The sequence below is a fragment of the Gastrolobium bilobum genome, unplaced genomic scaffold (genome assembly GCF_033153095.1).
Source record: "Gastrolobium bilobum isolate Gb01-03AN ecotype WA unplaced genomic scaffold, APGP_CSIRO_Gbil_v1 utg26659, whole genome shotgun sequence".
Classification (NCBI taxonomy): domain Eukaryota; kingdom Viridiplantae; phylum Streptophyta; class Magnoliopsida; order Fabales; family Fabaceae; genus Gastrolobium; species Gastrolobium bilobum.
This window is the reverse complement of record NW_026896616.1, coordinates 189,937-208,652: the sequence shown is the minus strand read 5'-3', so window position 1 is coordinate 208,652 and position 18,716 is coordinate 189,937. Positions and strand designations below refer to the sequence as shown.

The following is an 18,716-nucleotide window of genomic DNA, read 5'->3' as shown; positions in this document are numbered from 1 at the left end:
GACTTCGAATGCTAGTTGGTTTCTATCACAAGATTTTTTTTTTTTCCTCCATGACTTTGTTCTTGCTAGCTCTCCACAATATCCATTATCCACTAATATTTAATCTATTTAACGAATTGTTTTTGTAAGTTGAATTCTCACCTGCATGACCTGGCCTTCTTTAACTTACTAATTGCATCCATCAAACTCCTATGAATTTGGAAGGTGAATTCTATATCATTATCAAGTACATTTCATTCCTAAATGCATGGTTACAAATTGTATTGAGTAGTTCAAGAGAGGAGGGGGGGGGGGGGGGGGGGAAACGACAGAATCATGACCAACAAATGAACACCTTGTAAAAGACGGGTAAGTTGTGTACAATACCAACTTGGTGGGCTATATCATCAGTTCGCCATGATCTCTCCACTACCCAAACCGCTGTCATCCTCAAAATTTCGGTTCCTTTTTCAATTAACACATCAAATGTACCTGACTCCCTCTGTCTCACACGGCACCAATACCTCTTGCTTATTATTTACTCCATCATCTAATAAAGTTGACAATGCTGCAAGTGCTGCCTCAACTATAGAGCTACTACCTTAAGCGGAGCCTCTCATCTCAAAGACAAAGATCTCATTAATATTTAATGATTCATATGATTAATAAATTAGAATTGTTAGATATAATTAAATTGTTGGTTCTCATTTATTATATTTTATAAGATTATAATTAAATTTATGCTACTAATCTTGTATTAAAAATATTAATTAGAGATTTTCTTATGAATAATTTTCAAACCTTCTAATTCAAATACATATTAAATATTTATTGATAAATTAAATTTTGTATTACCATAGTATTAAATTTAAACAACTCATACAAATAACTAATTAATTACTTAAAACAATAAAGTTAGCTGTATATTAATAACTAATGTTTATCAAAAAAATAAAATAAAAAAAAACTAATTACATAAAAGCTCGTAGCTCTTTTAGCTTCTGATTTCGCTAGGTTTTGGATGTTTTTTCCTTTCTTTGTTCGTCTTTGGGCTTCGGTCCTTTTCCGTACTAAAAACAAAAAAACCCCTCACGTTGACGCATCTAGTTAAAAAAGAAAAACAGATGCTGACGCAACTTATATCTAAAAACCTTTTTTTTTAATTATAAACTTTTTTAAGTATATAAATATAGGGTTTAATATTTTTCGTGTTATATAATATAAATTTAAATATATATAAAAATGTGTTGGACCATTTAATAATAGTTTCACAAAATTTATAATCCGATAAATATAATAATCAAAATTCACCGTAGAAAAAAAAAAAAAAAAACCTTACCGCGCCTAATCAAATTAACAAACCAGGTTTCCCGCCAAAACATCAGAAGTGTTAGCCACTCTCGTCTTCTGAAATCTGAAGTGGATCGAAAACGAAAAGGAAAAGGAAAAAAAATGGTGTCTGCAACAAACCCTAATCCCAAAAATGTGTATCACATCGGAGGCCTGCAAGTGGAGTTTCCTTACCAACCGTACGGGTCTCAGTTTGCATTCATGGGCAGAGTAATCTCCACCCTTAACAGAGCTCAGAGCGAAGGCCATTGTCACGCGTTGCTTGAATCTCCAACTGGTACTGGCAAGTCCCTTTCGCTTCTTTGTTCCTCTCTCGCTTGGCAGCAACACTATAAATCACAACAACAACAACAACAAAACCTTAAGACCGTTCCCGAAGCAACCACCGATCCTCTCGCTTACGGTGGCGGTTTCGTTCCCGAGGAGTTTTCGCTTTCTTCTGGTAACTAACTAACTAACTGTTTATTCTCGTTCATATTTCCTTCACTTGGTTTCTGTTGTGAGTCATCAACCGAATTATCCTGATTTCAGCATCGGAAAGTTCACAATCAGAGGCCAACAAGAAGAAGCAGAAGAAAAAGACAGCTCCAACTATATATTATGCTTCGTAGGTTTTATAAAATTAAGTTTTTTTTTTCTAATTTTTTTTTTGTTGAATAGGTAATTACTGGCTAAGAAATTGAGATTTTATTATTTAATTGTTGCTTTTGTTTCATACAGTTCATGTGATTAGCATTATTAAATGTTAGATTAGATGGTTTCAGAGTTTCAATGCTTACCTCCTTTATCTTAAAGCATGGGTTTCTTCCCTTAACTGCATTGTTTGTTGTTCTCTTGTATAAGGAGAACGCACTCACAAATTTCTCAAGTGGTTCGTGAATTGCGGAAGACTGCATACAGGGTTCCCATGACTGTGTTGGTAGGTGGAATATATTTGAGCTTTTTTGAATTTGTGGGTTCTCTTAAGTAATTTTCTTTTTCTTTTTATTTTCAACTAATATAGATGAAACTAATGCAAGATATCATATCATTTGGTAGCCTTATGAAGAATGTGATTATTCACCGGTCCTGTAAAATGAAGTACTGATTATCCCTACCTTGAAATTTAAACGTCTTATTTTGTTATTTTACAAACTCCCTATTTAATAATAAGCTGATTATTTTAAAGCATTTATATGTTAATTTTAAAGTATTTGTTGATGAGATATCAATCAATATCGCATTTATATGATAAGATTTCTGATTTGGGAAAGGGTTTTAGTAAAAATGTTATCTATAAGGTTTGTATGCCATCTTTGCATATGCAAAGAGATATACTACTTTGAGTATCATAGTTGTACAGTGATATGGATTTGGCTTTGAGTATTTGTCCCCCTTTTATTTTGCCAGGCATCGCGGAAATATTATTGCACCAATAAAAATATTCGTGGCAAAGAGAATATCGATGAAGAATGGTTGCTTTTACCTAAACAATTTTTCCTTTATGAAAATTTCTTTCTGATCTTCATACTGATATATTTCATGAAATGTTCTCAGTAAACTACTTTTGAAAGATCAAGATGTCGGGTGTCCTGAATTCAAGTAAGTGTATGCTTATCCAAACATGCTTCCTATCTATTTTTGTATCACTCTTCTTGAAGTAACAGAAATCAGAAACTTACAATCTAAGCAGAAATGCTAATAAAGTCAAAGGTCATCCATCCCTTCTGAAAGGAGGATGCAATGAGGTGCATGACATAGAAGATCTCGTAAAAGTTGGACAAGCGGTAAAAGGTTTGATTTTTTGTTGTTGTCTTTTATCTTATTCTTTTGAAGTTTCTGCTAGGCTTTGCGGCTTACAATCCTTATGTTATCTTCAATTTCAGGTTGCTCTTATTATGCTGCTCGTTCTATGTCAGACGATGCGCAGTTGGTATTTTGTCCATATAGCTACATCATTAATCCAGTCATCCGGGGAGCAATGGATGTGGATATTAAAGGAGCAATCGTGATTCTTGATGAAGCTCAGTAAGCTGTTCATTTCTTTCTATTTAATTGCAAAGTCAACAAGATGGTTCTAGGAGACCAGTTAGATTGAACTGGCTTTAATTTATTTTTAAAATTAAATATGGATTCGAGATGTCTTTCACATGCCATCAGTTGCATACAAGCCAATCTAGAGCTGAATGACAAATTTTTAAACTTTGGTAGTAGTGTATGTCTTTTTTTCTCTGTATAACTGACCTTACATGTTTGCACTTCGCAGCAATATAGAGGACATTACTCGTGATGCTGGCAGTTTTGATATTGAAGAGGATGTTTTGGATAGTATGTCATGAACCCTATAGCTTTTGTTTTCTTCCTTAGTAATATTGATGCTAACTAGTTGGTCATACCTTTGAAAGAATTACAAATGGAGCTCCAGCAACTTTGTTCTGAAAAAGCTTCAATTTACCAGCCACTATATGAAATGGCACAGGTAACTTGGTTAGATATTGGGTTTGAAATGTTTGACTTGTAAGTTTATCCTTAGTCCCGGTTTATGTGCTGCATTTGTGCAGGGGCTTACAAGTTGGATGGAACAGAAGAAAAATAAACTAGAAAAACGTGATTTTCAGCACTATGTGTCGTGGTAAGTAAAACGTTATTCATTATTGTTCTGTGAGTACACTTATTCATTTTGTAATTTTATCCCGAGACCCTTTTATAAATCCCAAGTATTATATAAGTTATTGTGCTCTAGATTTGATATAAACATGCTTTGTAGAGAAGAGATTATATAATACAACTGTAAGTTGGTTGGAATTTTGAATAATCTGATTCAATCAAATTAATGTGCTGAGTTATTGGGAGATGGTGACTCTACTGTTGTGTTCTTCCACCATATGATTATTGTTCACACATTTGTTGCTCTTTCTATCCTGTGATGTTACTGTTTACTGTGATCTTGTTGCGTGTTATATCATTTGTACTCTTTTATGGAACGTGCTGTGTTCTTTTTCCCAGGTAAATCTATATTTATTTAATCAGCTTGGGAAATATCTATTAAATTTTTTGTCATGCTCTTGAAGCCACTTCATGTGTTAAGGAATTATTCCCTTTTAATCTTATTTGCTAACTAGGTCATTTCTCCTTGCCTTCTTTCACATGTTCCATTACTATGTGAGAACTGAAGGGTTTCTGGATGCTCTGACTCTATGTACTTCTTGTGGTTAAATTGTTTTCCTCTATTGCAACTGAATTGATATTTTGAAAATTTATTTAACCTATATATCCTCTAGAGCCTCCTGATAAAATAAAGTCATAGCTTGCAAATTATATCCAGGATTTAATAAGCCTTTTTGTATGTACAGTTGGACGGGTGATCAGGCTTTAAGAGAGCTTGAAGTAGCAAATATTTCAAAGCAGTGCTTCCCTATCTTGCTAGAATGTGCTACCATGGTATCTCATTTGTGTGACTTTTTGGATTATTCTTATGTTTGCATGCCATTTATCAACTTGATCATTTGTTCAAGGCAATCAAAGATTCTACAGACTTGGAGACGGACTCACCACGTTTAAGTGGCATGTCAGTGATAACACTTGAAGGTCTGGGGTTGCGGTTTTTAAATATTTGTGGTACTATATTCAGTTATTGACCTACTTTAGAATAATAACAATCTTTATCAATCTCATTTCAGGCTTATTCTCATCACTAACTTATTTCTTCTCAAGAAATGGATCTCACATGTTGGATTACCAGCTTGCTCTTCAGCGATGTATTAAAAAAGGTGCTGGTAAGTAGTTGCAAACAATCAATAATAACTAGCAAAAGCCCTATTGACAATGGTTTTATCCATACATAACTGAATCGAAACTGGTTTGTAAACCTTTTGGGTATATGAATGGATTTTTTGGGGTATGTAATTTCTAATGTAATAGAATCTAAATCAACAAATTGGAAGCATATATGTGGAGACAACATTTTAAAAGATTTGTTTTATCTCAAATATAAAGGATTAAACTGTTTCTAATCTTTGGCCCTTGTAGTGATACAAAAACAGATGGTCTTGAAGTATTACACAAAATCAAAACTTAATTTATTAATAAAGGGAAAAAAGAGACTTGAAATGAGATATAGAACGGTGTAATTAATTATGAAGACAAAATGGACTCTTTTATTGGGCAACCAATAACAGGTTAAATTGATTAATGGCTTCGAAAAAAGTTTTAATAGTTATTAGATATATATCTGCTGTTTCTGCCTGATATATTGCTGCATTATTTATAATACTGTTCATTGGTTCTATGTCAGGAAGAGCTTCTGGAAACTGGACTCACACTTTAAGTTTGTGGTGCCTGAATCCAGCGGTTGTGTTTAGAGATGTTGCTGATCTTTCTTTATCAGTCATCTTGACTTCTGGGTAAGCATAGTGACTCAGCACCCCAGGGCCAAGTTCATACATGTTCAGCACGTTGTTCTTTGTATTTTTTCTCCAGTTCTGAGCACATATATTCAAATGTATTACTGAGTGATGCATGCCTTTTGGTTAGAGATATTAATATAAAATCATTTGTGGGGTTATCATTTACCTACTTAAGTTTTTGGGTTGAATTGAATTTTTACATGATACCAGAGCTTGTGACCGTCCTCTTTTTTCAAATAAAATTAAAAGTAAGTTAAAATTAGCATAAGGTAAACAAAAAAAAAGACTTGTGCATTATCCATGTTTCAAGTCCAATGACTTTTGTGTGTACTAGAGATATTAATATAAAACCATTAATGTGATCATCACTTAGCTTAAGCTTTTGAGTTGATTTGATTTTTTAAACTGTCAAACGGGCCAGTTTCTAGGCATTCCTACAGAAAAGGAGCAGGCTGGCTGGCATCATATAGGCTGGCCTGATCAGCCAGACTGATAACAGGCAAGTTAGGTTCAGGTCACATAAACCCGGTTTCATATAAACAAATGATATGTCCAGGCATGTTTTTGACAGATGCTGGCTGGCAGAATTAACCAGCTTTTCCATACTAATTTTCTTAAAAGCATCTCTGTAGGAATACATGTCCTGTATTCCAGTTATTGTATTGATGTCTCAAACATTATGTTAAAATCTCCCAAATTAGCATAAATATCTTATTTGAAAAACTTTTGCCCTTCAATAAATAAAAGACACCTTTTTCTTGTTTTGAGCATGCATTATGTGCAAATGTATGTTTGAGTGCGGAAGTAACCTGTTCACTGTTGTGTTCTGTAAAAACACATCTGTTGGAATACAGTTCCAGTGAGGCATTCCTACCTCAAAGGTGCAGTCTGATATTTGTATTCTTTTATTGCTAAAACACCCCAACATATGAGGGCCAAAAATTGAAGAGATTTGAGTTCAGTTCTCACTGCATCTCTGCTTCCTAGCATCCTCGCTGTACCACTTAATGTATTAATTTGGGTATTATAGGACACTGTCACCAATGGCCTCCTTTTCTTCCGAGCTTGGAGTTCAGTTTGAAACTAGTCTTGAAGCTCCACATGTAATTGATGTGGACTCTCAGGTCTGAGCTACTTCTCTCTCATACTTAAAGTTCATTAATCCTTTTAGTTCTGTAAGTGCCTGTTCAACAAATTATAACCTCTTGAATACAGGCTTGGCCTGCTATAATCTCCACTGGTCCTGGTAATTATCCTTTAAATGCAAGTTTTAAAACAGCAGATGGATTTGAATTCCAGGTGTGCTTGCTCAACATATATTTTTCATTCTTTTTGTACTATTATTGCCTCCATGAATACATCTGTTTATTTAAGTTATGGCTTAGGATGAAGTTGGAAGATCCTTAGAGGAAATCTTCAAGATTGTTCCAGGTGGATGTCTTGTGTTTTTTCCAAGCTACAAATTGATGGAAAAATTATGCAGCCGTTGGTCTGAAACAGGTCAATGGTCTCGACTAAATGCAGAAAAGTCCATTTTTGTTGGTGAGTTATCCTTATCGTTTTCCAAATACTCTTTGTAATTATGGAATAGGTTTAAGATCTGAATTTCTTTTGATTTATTTGTTTTTTCTTTTCCTCATCCTTTTTCATGCAATCATTAAAGTTGAGAAGACTTTACTTTTGTATTAATATCCAAATTCCAAAGTTGATCTTATTGTCCTGGCAATGTTTTTTGGCTGCCCTAAAAATCTGTATTATGTTGGTGCTTGGTATGCAGAACCAAGAGGAGGAAGCCAAGATGATTTTGAACTTGCATTAAAGGGGTATTATGACTCAATTCGTCATGGCAAAAGACCTGCCTCAGGAAGGAAAAGAAGGATTAAGAAAAGTGATCAAAATCCTTTCCTCGCAGTTGATTCTCTACAGAATTCTAAGAAAGGAGGAGCTGCTTTACTTGGCGTTTGTCGAGGAAAGGTGCATCACAATTTTACTTATCTCATATTTATTATTTTGGATTCTGCTTTTATTAGGCAAAAATTATGTAATAGAAATTCGATTTTTGCTATATTTAAGTAGTGATAAGACTAGATCAGAGAATTAATAATAAAGAACAAATACAAACAATTTGGCCCAACGAAATGGAATTTTCTGTATTAATATGAAAAAGAGAAGTACAATGACAGTCTAACAGCAAATGGTAATCCCAAAGTAAATGACAGATTGTAGAAAACATAAAACTGATGTTGAGATATATAAAATCATTAATGTAGCCTTACCCAATAGCTTAAGTTTTTGGGTTGAATTGGTTCCTTACAACTGATACAAAGATGACGAAATAAAAGGGACTTCACTCTGACCACCCTGCACCTCAATGATACAGGTTCAGTACTTTAGAGAGGTATTGATTCTCTCCTAATTCCAGTCTTATTTCCAGCCTTCTTCCTTCCCCTTTTCCATTTCCCATTTAACTAACCTGCGCTGGCCCCACTTGCCACCTTAGCAAATGCCAACCTCTCTCCTCTAACAAAATCCTTAGGTGAAGTCACACCTGAAATGTGCCCATCTGAGTCACCATTGAGAATTATTCCCCTGTGACGCTTCCTAACATACTGTTTCAAGGGAATCTTATCAATACTCCCCCCTAGAACTTTCACCTTGTCCTTAAGGTGAAATAAAGGAAATTGTGCATTGAGTTGGGCAGAAATCTCCAAGAGTTTTCGAAGGTAAGTGCAACCACTTGATTAGCACTTCAATTTGCCCAACAGGAGATTTTCTCCACTGCAGGACAGCTTCAGGTTCCACCGTTAGTTCCCACTCTTCAGCTAGCATTGGGGGTAAAGGTTGCACATTTGTAGAAGAAGCTAATGCTTTTTTCAATAGCGACACATGGAAAACGGGATGGACCTTCATTCAGGGGGTAGAGCTAGCTTGTATGTAGCAGCCCCCACTTTAGATAATACCTCATATGGACCATAGAATCTTGGACTTAATTTCTCATTCAACTTCCGAGCAAGAGTGTGCAACCTGTATTGTTGTAATTTCAAGTAAACTAAGTCACCTACCTCAAAAAAAATCCCTTTTGTGCTGGTCAACTTAGGTCTTCATACGATTTTGGGCAGTTGACAGATTGTGCTGCAACTCTTGTAAGATAGAGTCACGATCCTGGAGCAGAGAGGAAACCTCATTCAAAGGGGAAATAACAAAACTGTAGCGGATTAAGGTTGGTGGATCACAGCCATACAATACCTTGAAGGTAGTTGTGCCCGTAGAACTTTTATAGGTAGAATTATACCAGAACTCAGCCCAATGTAACCAAGTTGCCAAGTCCTTGGCTTAGGACTGCAAAAACAACAAAGATATGTCTTCAAGCAGTGATTTACCACCTCAGTCTGCTTGTTTGATTGAGGGTGATAAGCTGTAGAGTAACGTAGCTTAGTGCCGCTGCATTTAAACAACTCAGACCAGAAAGAACTAAGAAATACTCGATCCCGGTCACTAACAATGGAAGATGGGAATCCATGTAACCGAACAATTTCCTTAATGAACAGCAATGCTACCTCTTTAGCCGTATGTGTATGAGCTAAGGGAAGGAAATAAGCATATTTGGACAGCTTGTCTACCATAACTAGAATAGTATCAACCCCATGAGCTTTAGGTAAGCCCCCGACCCAAACCTGAAAAGGGATTGGTAGTGGCTGTAAAAGACCCCCAGGAGATAAAGTATGAGTCTTGCTGTGCTGGCAAACTAAACAAGAGGCCATATAGTCACGAATAGTTTTCTTCATTCCTTCCCAATACATCAGTCTCGTCACCCTTTTATAAGTCCTCAAGAAACCCAAATGTCCACCAATGCACGAATCATGTCACTCATTCAGAATTAAAGGAATATATTTAGATGTTTTTGCTAACACTAATGTGCCTTTGAAAAATAAACGACCTCCTTGCAACAAAAACCCAGTATGTGCCTGCGGCTCTATTAATAGATCTTGAATTATTGTTTTTAATCGCGAATCCGCTTGTAACTCAGCTCCAACATCTTCGTATGGCAGTGGCTCTAGAGAAGATAAAGAGTACAGAGTCAAGGTTTGGGACAAGGTATCAACCACCACGTTCTCACGTCCTGGAGTATACTGAATCTCAAAATCATAGCCCAACAATTTAGTAATCCACCTTTACTGCTCTTCTCCTAACATTGTTTTCCCTCACACCATCAGAAGAAATTATGTGTCCCAAATATTCAATGTGTTTTTGCCCAAAGTTGCACTTTTTTTTTGTTGGCAAACAAACTGTTCTGGCGAAGTGCCTCAAAAACTAATTTCAGATGCTCCACATGTGAACCCTTGCAGCTACTGTATATGAGTATATCGTCAAAAAAAACCAGCACGAATTTGCGAAGGTATGGCTTCAGAATCTCATTCATAAGGGATTGAAAAGTGGATGGAGCATTGGTGAGCCCAAATGGCATCACCAAATACTCAGTGGGCCCTCATGAGTTCTGAAAGCCATTTTATGGATATCTTCTTCCCGCATTCGAATCTGGTGTTAACCAAACTTCAAATCCAGCTTTGAAAAAATTTGTGAACCCCCTAACTCATCCAAGAGCTCCTCAATAACAGGGATGGGGAATTTATCGGGAACTATTATTTAGAGCCTGGTAATCCACACATACTCTCTAGCTTCCATCTTTTTTCCTAACTAATATAAAAGGACTCGAGTACGTGCTAACACTGGGTCTAATCATCCCAGAATTCAACAACTCAGAGACTAGCTCCTCAATCAAAGTCTTTTGATAGTAAGGGTACCTGTATGGTCTGACATTTGGCACCTCACTACTAGGCTTGAGGGTAATCGCGTGGTCATGCCTTCTACTGGGAGCTAGGTCCTTCGGTGTGCAAAAAATATCATCATAGTCCGCCAATAATTGTTCCAATTCTGGCCAAGTAAACGTTGTTGTCATACCCAGTTCATTATCTCCACGAGACTCCACTAAATACCCCTGTCCTTCCCCCGAGAGTGCCTTGATTGTAGATCGAAATGATGCTAGCGTTTTTGTCTGTGATAAGGAACGATCTCCCCTCCAGAGCACTTCGTCGGAGCCCACCAGGACTTTTAAGGTTAGCTTGTTAAAGTCAGCCCTTATTTCTCATAAGCTTTTCAGCCAATCCAAACTCAAAATCACCTCAACTCCTCCCAAATAAAAAATGTAAAGGTCTTGACAGCATTCCATCCCCTGTATTTGGATTTTTACCTGTCTACAAACCCCCTGACAGCTGACACGATAACCATCTCCAATTGCAACTTTGTATGTGTGGGAGTCTCTTCAACCTCCAATTGGAGTTTTTTTGCCATCAAATGACTGATGAAGTTACGCGAAGCCCCACTGTCTACCATCATTACGATTTTAACTCCAGTAATACTCCCCCACAATTTCATGGTTTGGCTTGAAGAGAGCCCCATGATACTATACATTGACAGCTATAGCACTTCTGTGTCCTTACACGCGTCATGTTGGTCATTTTCGTCATAATCCTCTGTTTGCTCCTCGTCTTCATCCACCAAGAAAAGTTGCAATTGTCTAACCTTTCCCCATTTCTCTTCGCACTTAAAACATACCCCGCGGCACATCCTATCCTGTAACTCTGACTGAGAAAGCATTCGCCCTTTATGTTTTCCACTTCCGGATGCTCCATTCTCACCCATCTTTGAATGATTAGGGTTCCCAATTTGATTCACGCTCATAGTGGTTGCGGGTTGTGTTTCACTCCCATTGCTAGCATGTGTGGGCTTGTTTTCGCTTCCAGATATGCCCAACTCGGATAAGTGCGTCTCGTGCCTTCCACTTGATTCCTATTGTGTAAAACAAGTGGACTGGGTCAGTGTAGTTTGGCCCCTTTAAGTTGATTATTCAATTATGTAGCCACCAATTTTACACTTTCCCCTTAAGAAGTAGATGTTTCTATAAAATTTCAGTAGAGCATGTCTTGTACTAAGGCTAATGCAGAGCCTTGGCACAATGATTGTGTTGTTGCCATGTGATCCAAAGTTCACAGGTTTGATTCATGTAATCAGTCTCTTCCAAATGCAAGGTTAGGCTGCCTACTATAGACCCACGCAATATGTCTGACCTTTCCATTGACTTGTGGATAGTGGATCGTTATAAGGCTATTGTTGTAAATCAACTTTCCTAAAAGTGTAAGTTTTTAGGTGAATATATACATGAATGGTTTTATATTATATCACCAACATGCCCCCTAATGCAAGAGCTTTTTGTGCTTAAAGTGTGCGGACAATGCACATTTTCAGCTGAAATTCAACTTTTTGTTTAAAGAATAGGAGCAACAATGATTGAACTTTAGGTCACTTGGTCACAGAGGCTTTCATACCATGTCATGATTGAATTTTCCAAAAGTTTTAAGATGCATGAATGAATTTATATTTTATCTCTAACAAGTACCGTCTCTACTATAAGGGGTCAAAACAAGATTTTCTTGGCATAGGTTCTCTCAAACCTTACGTTTTTGCTGCTATATATCAATTAGCATAATTCATAGAATTTGCTGATTGGTAGGATATTGGTTTTCTCAAAGGATGCATCGGATATAGGTTTCTTTATCGTGAGGTACTAAGAGGGAGATGTGGTTTCACTCCATATTAGATAAGTAAGAGCATAAAATATCTACAAGCTGACAGTTGGGCATGAAATTGAGTTCATGATGCACTAGCATTATTTAAAGATGCAAAGATTGGCATTCACACTCCCCACTAAGTACTTTTAATTCTAATTTCCTTAATTGCCCCAATTGAAGTAATTTGTTATTAAATTTAAACTTTACTTGATTATACTTCTATTTGTGTGTTTACATTTGATTAAGGTTGATTTAGGAAATGGCATTAAAAGTAGTTAATAGGGAGTGTAAATAAACAATTGGTAGTGCCAATAGCATTACACATATTTAAAATGTTCTTTTGATCTTAGTTAATGATATGACCTCTTTGATATGAATTCATTTTACCTTAGCATAATTGTTTGTATAGATAACCTCAATATACGATTGTATTTATTCAATCTACATGGTATAATGCTTGCAGGTTTCTGAAGGAATTGATTTCTCTGATGATAATGCCAGAGTAGTTGTATCCTTATTTATACTTAAAAATCTATTGTTCACTTTTTTTGGTGGGGAAGAGATCTAGGTCTTCATCGTGGCCATGGTATATCTTGTGAGGATTGAAATAAGGAATATTCTTAGATTATTGAAATAAAGATTAGTTACTATGATCAAGAAAGCAGTCAAATTGTAGCTAGCCTATAATGGGTTTGACTACAGACGTTCCAATTTTTATTAATCAATGTCAATGTTAACTATTGATTGTACGTTCTTGACAATCTCAGATTATTGTTGGCATTCCATTTCCCAATATGTAAGACTCCTTTCTTTTCTTGTAAAATTTTCTTTAAGAAGGCATCCTACTATGGGAATACATTTCTCTGATTGCTTGAATATTATAACTTAACAGATATGATATTCAAGTTGCACTAAAGAAGAAATATAATGACACATACAAATCATCCAAAAATCTTTTGAGTGGAAGTGAGTGGTACTGCCACCAAACATTCCGAGCTTTAAATCAAGCAGCAGGTAAAGCCTGGTTATTGGTTTGATTTTGTTTTTCAGTTTTTTTTTTAGTTTATATTGATTACCTTTCATGTTCTGTAGGGCGATGTATACGGCATAGACTTGATTATGGAGCAATCATCTTATTGGGTAATTGTGCTGAACTCCCAATCATTTCAGTTATCTTTCACTTTCTATCTTGTTCCTCTCCTTTTAGGGTTCAAAATTCAGAAAATGATTCAGGGAAATCTTTGCCCCTGTTTTTTTATTTCTTGTTTTTAAATTTGGAAGGGAAGAAAGTGGAATTCACTAGGTTTTCCAGAGTACGTAATACTACACCAGTGATTGCAGTGTAAGACTGTAAGGGTATTGTTCAGGTGGGGAGGGTGTCTAGTTAATACTGCTGCTTGGGCAGAAATTTAAAACTATTTTCATTTCCATTACCTTGTTTGGAACCGATTCCTTTAAAGCATATTTTGAATTTTTCTAGACACCATACCATAGGCAAATATTCTCCAATGAACCACATAAAATTTCATGACATTTATTGATATTGTGCAACATGAAGGCACACAGTTCATTCTTGCAAACTACCTTTTTTGTTTAGAATCAAGTGAATTTTTCCCCTTCTTGTTTTTTACCGTCTTTGTAGTGCAGTTTACTCTTGAATGAAGGTATATTTGACTTTGTTCTTTGTATTACCATCAACTCTTCACTTTCAACCAACTTTTCCATCTTAACTGGTCTAATTATTCTTGTGGAGCTAGATGAACGTTTTCGGGAAGAAAGAAATAGAGCATTCATTTCAAAGTGGCTAAGAAGACCCTTGAGAGTGTATGACAGCTTTGATTTGTCTTTGGAGGGACTAAAATCATTCTTTGAGGATGCCAAGGTTTGTGGCGTGTTGGCTTAACTTGACCTTGATATAATCTGCCCTGTTCCCCTCAGGGCTTAGTGGAAAATGATTAATATATGGTCAACTTGCTGTAGGAACGGTACGGCTTGAATATAGTGCAAGGCTCACAGAATTCAGGCTTAAATGGTGATGGTGTCCAAAACAAGGATCAGAATACGAGGATCACGAGAAAGAAAAATCAGAAACTTAACAAGTCTGTTAATGGAGGTGAGAAAGAAACATCAGTGATCGAGGATAACAGCTCTTTTACCATACTAAGCTGTCAAGATCTTGCTGAGAATCAGCCATCAGCTCAAAGGAATAGTGAAAATTGTAAAGACCATATCAACCCACACTGCTGCAATCAGACAGAGCCAAGGTATTTCTTTTAATTTTTTTGGGTATATCCACCATTTTGTTATAATTGATATGATTTTTGGTAACTATACCTAATGATAAACATATCTAATTTGAGGAATTGGTGGAGTCAAATCATATTTTGGTTATATCACCAAGTTTGTTTTATTTTGGCCTCCATATTTCAAATTTCATGGACATGCAAGGGATATCAATCTTCTATTCTGTACAACTTGAAGTGCAGACCATCAAGCTGATTCGGTGATTGACTTAACAAAAAATAATTGCCTTTCACCGTGTTAGCTCATATTTAAGCATACGTACCCATGTAGTTGGGTTTGCCAAAGATTTTACATCAAAACTAAGGTGGTGATGTAGTTTTTTCTCCTTTGGGTGAATGAATTAAACTTTCAACGAACCTCTGTTGATTTTATGTTCTTTAGAAAACTGCTGCTTAGTGCTCTTGCTTCTGTTCCTCAAATATTTGTCCAGTGTATACACTAACTTAGGTCAACCTTTTAAGCATCAGTAGCTGCAACTGTTTGAGCGAGAGTTTATTCTTTACTGTGTAATATTAGGAATACAGAAGACACTAATTGATCTTAGCCTGCATGAACTATTTCTTTAAAGTTTAATATTAAAAGTAGATAATCTAAGTAGGATTTTCCCTTAAGCTTGCGCAACTTTCTATTATGTTTTGGGTGGGGATGTTTAGTGTCCTCAACTTTTGTAATACGGTACCTTAGCATCTTCCTTCTCAGCTGCATCTGGACAATAAATTTCATTTTTCTTTGGTAAAATACTTTAGATAAAAATGGTAGTTTTTTACACCATCAAATACGAATAATCTATATTTTAATGAAATAGTAACCATTTTTACATCATTACAATCAGAATACAATTACTAGTTGAAAAATATACTTCTTACAGGTTCACTGGGGAAGTATGTGTGTCAATTATACATGAAGAAACCTCCACTATCAAGGAAACCCCTTGTATAGACATTGACAGTGGTTCTGGTAGCCCTGTTTACTCTAAGGATGACAACACTGGTTCCACCATAATTGAGGCCTCTGCTCAATTTTCAGATCACTTATCAAGCATTCCAATGTCTTTCACTAATGGAAGTAAAAATTCTTCAATGGCTCAGTCTTCAATAACGGTTACTCCTGAAAAGAATGTGACTGCAAATAATATTCCAGAAATGGAATCGTCTTTGAATTTGAGTGTTAATTCTCACCACCAAAAAAGGAGAAAGCCTATGGCCACGCCATTTATAAACCTCGTTGAAGAAGAAAATTACATTGCACCTTGTGCCAGCACTCATAAATGGTACACAAAAAGCTCGGTGGATGTTAGAGAGGCAACTCATGGAACTGAATATGGTTTTGAGAGAACTTTGAAGTCAAATTCTCCTCAGTTACTGACCAGCAATCTACCTGGTTCATGTTCATTAACTGTCCCTCTACTGGACAAAAGGTTACAGATATTTTGTTCACTGTGCAAAAATCCACTGGGCCGACCTGAGCACCATCTGTATCTTACATGCTCATTAATTTCATCATCAAAAGTTCACTTAAGATCCCTTTTAAAACAGAGACCGAAAACGTGTTCTACTGATACACTAAAGAGTGTTCCCGTTATTATTACTGATTCTTCATTTGTTGATCCACGTATTTGCAATAGAATACCTAATAGTGCACCGGAACAGGGTATTTGGTGTCGAGAAGATGGGTGTGTCTTCAGCACTATTTTCTGTCCCTTCTGCAGTAATTCCAACAATTTGCTAGGAGTTCAGATCATGGCAACCGATTCATCAAATGTTCAGTTACTTGACAAGGTGGCTTTTATAACCAGCATCAGGCAACTTTGTTTCACTTGAGCTTGCATCTTAATGTCCCTTTTTGCATCTTTCTTTGCTGCTCCAGCTCCAGGTTTGTCAACATTTTCCACGGCTGTTCTTTTAATTGTATTCTTTACATACATTTCTTTCCCAGATATTGTTCTACATGGATTTTTTGGAAGTGAAGAACGATGAAAAATCAGGGAACCGTGCTTCAAAGGAAGTGGTAAGATTAAATCATATGGCTAATTTATCTTTTCCATTAAGCTAATGTTTAGCTGTTTTTCTGAGGGACAATGGCCAGCCTGTTTTCTAGCGTAATGCCGAAAACAATTATTCTATTGCTGGGAAAAAATTACGAAACTTGAATACAGCGTAAACGGAACAGAAGATATGGAACACAAAATCTTCATAAAACACTATCTTTCACTCTTTATTTTTTCCCTAATCAGTATGGACCATGAATTATTTAAATGGATTTAAGAAAGTGATTGCTGTGATCCTACTCAATAAACATCCGAATTATGTGGAGTTTGTATGTTAAATGAAGCGAAGTTTTCTCCTCACTTTGGAAATTGTTTTTCATGCATGCTGAAGTGCTGAATTTTAATATATAAATGAACTGGATATTCATCCCAAAATATATGATAATATCTTGTGAATTGCTATAGGATTTATTGCCAGTTAATGACTCTGGAATCGATAAAATTGCTCTCTTCAATTCCATTGACAAATATTCTTATCTTCCCCAACCGGGAAAATTAGAAGTCTTGAAGCCTAGAAAATCAAAGGTCAGAATTTATGTAATTATTCAAGCATTTTTGTTGATAGTATTCTTTTGTCAGAGTTGTCATTTTGTTTGTAAATGATGCAGCAAAGATTGAGAGGCTTGCCTTATGCAAAAAGCCAAAGTTGAAGGTAACATGAATTATGGTGCAGTTTTGGCAACCATTTTATGAACGCAACTTGAGGTAAGGATGTTGGTTTCTCAAAAATTGAATCAAAGAATAATTTTTTGCTTGAGTAGATTCCAAATGTAGGGGTAGTCGTTCTGAACCTTTAGTTCTTCTGCCCCGAATTGCAACTTTTTGGATTCTGATACTTAATTGATACCCATCAGCAGTAGTTTTTTTTACCCTCAGCGATTTGAGGAAGTTTTCTAGTCCTATATATAACTGGACTTCAACACAGTTGCTGATTGAGCTAAATTATCCATCTATTTATGTTATAATTTGGACGAAATACCTGTATTGATGGTTTTATTGCTTTGTCTTTAGAAGACATTTAAATTTTACATGTTCTATCCAATACAAAGATGGAGAGCTTATGGTGTTTGATATTTTGGGATTGATTTATAGCATTTTTTCCCGCCTTACAGATCTACCACAACGGCTCACTACTAGCAATACATGGACACCGAGTATGAACCAGGGTTGCCGGTCCAAGAGGATCTCAAAGTTACCACCAAGCATGACCCGTATTGCAGTGGGGAGCTTCTGTACAGCAAGTTTTTTTTTTCCTTGGAAGAAGATTGAAATAGCTAGTTATATAGTTTATAATCGTCTTTTTTTGTACAGTTTTTAGTTTTTTTTTTCCTTGCTGTACTGATGGAACTATGTTAGAATAACACGTTACAGAGTGTGCATACGGTTTTACTGTAGTCCCTCCAGGTAAATTAATATTGGCTGCAAGTTGCTGCCAAGGTAATAGACTGGTAACCTTTACATAATCATGGACTCATTTTTTTTATGTCCGTTGAAGGGATTGTTTCATAGGCCCTGAGCATGACTACAATTGAAATGTTCAAGAACGATTGCACCATTTACAAACAATCTGCACCATTGTATCCTCTATCTACTCTATCTACAAATAGATACCCATAAGTCAAATAAAAATTAAAAAGGTGTAAACGAGGGATTAATAAATTGATCGTTAGGTTGGGGGATCAATAAAAATTGGTATAATATAAATGGAAAACAACATTTACACTAATTAAGGAACATAGTAAAAATAGGTAGGAAAAATGATCAATTAATCTGTGATATAATGTTCCCAATACTTATCCTGCAAATTGTTATTTTTATTGGACTCCATTAATAAACCATTATTATGTTACAACTAGATTAGACAGTGTAATTATCGAGAGATTTGAATCCGTGTCACGAAGATATTGTAATTAATCATACAAGCAAAGTACAATAAAAAGGTATGAATAAACTCACAGAATGTTAGAAACAAATGCTTGTATGCAGAAAGAATCCGAGCCCAATGTGTGTTGTCTCTCCTAAAGA

General features: G+C 35.9%; 1 protein-coding gene across 1 annotated transcript; it reads left to right on the top strand.

The window, feature by feature from the left end:
* The first annotated feature begins 396 nt into the window (after nt 1–396).
* On the top strand, nt 397–18,084 carry LOC133301003 (uncharacterized). Its single transcript, XM_061500600.1, is given in 30 exon segments — nt 397–434; nt 1,446–1,789; nt 1,861–1,936; nt 2,173–2,248; nt 2,719–2,783; nt 2,866–2,910; nt 3,002–3,102; nt 3,195–3,336; nt 3,575–3,636; nt 3,714–3,787; nt 3,870–3,940; nt 4,662–4,749; nt 4,824–4,896; nt 4,989–5,084; nt 5,603–5,711; nt 6,745–6,838; nt 6,930–7,013; nt 7,100–7,256; nt 7,492–7,688; nt 12,804–12,848; nt 13,108–13,136; nt 13,233–13,354; nt 13,433–13,480; nt 14,098–14,222; nt 14,321–14,604; nt 15,513–16,422; nt 16,580–16,651; nt 17,097–17,216; nt 17,300–17,396; nt 17,804–18,084. Coding segments are annotated over 29 exon segments (3,789 nt in total). The 3' UTR covers nt 17,342–17,396; nt 17,804–18,084.
* The last annotated feature ends 632 nt before the right edge of the window (nt 18,085–18,716 follow it).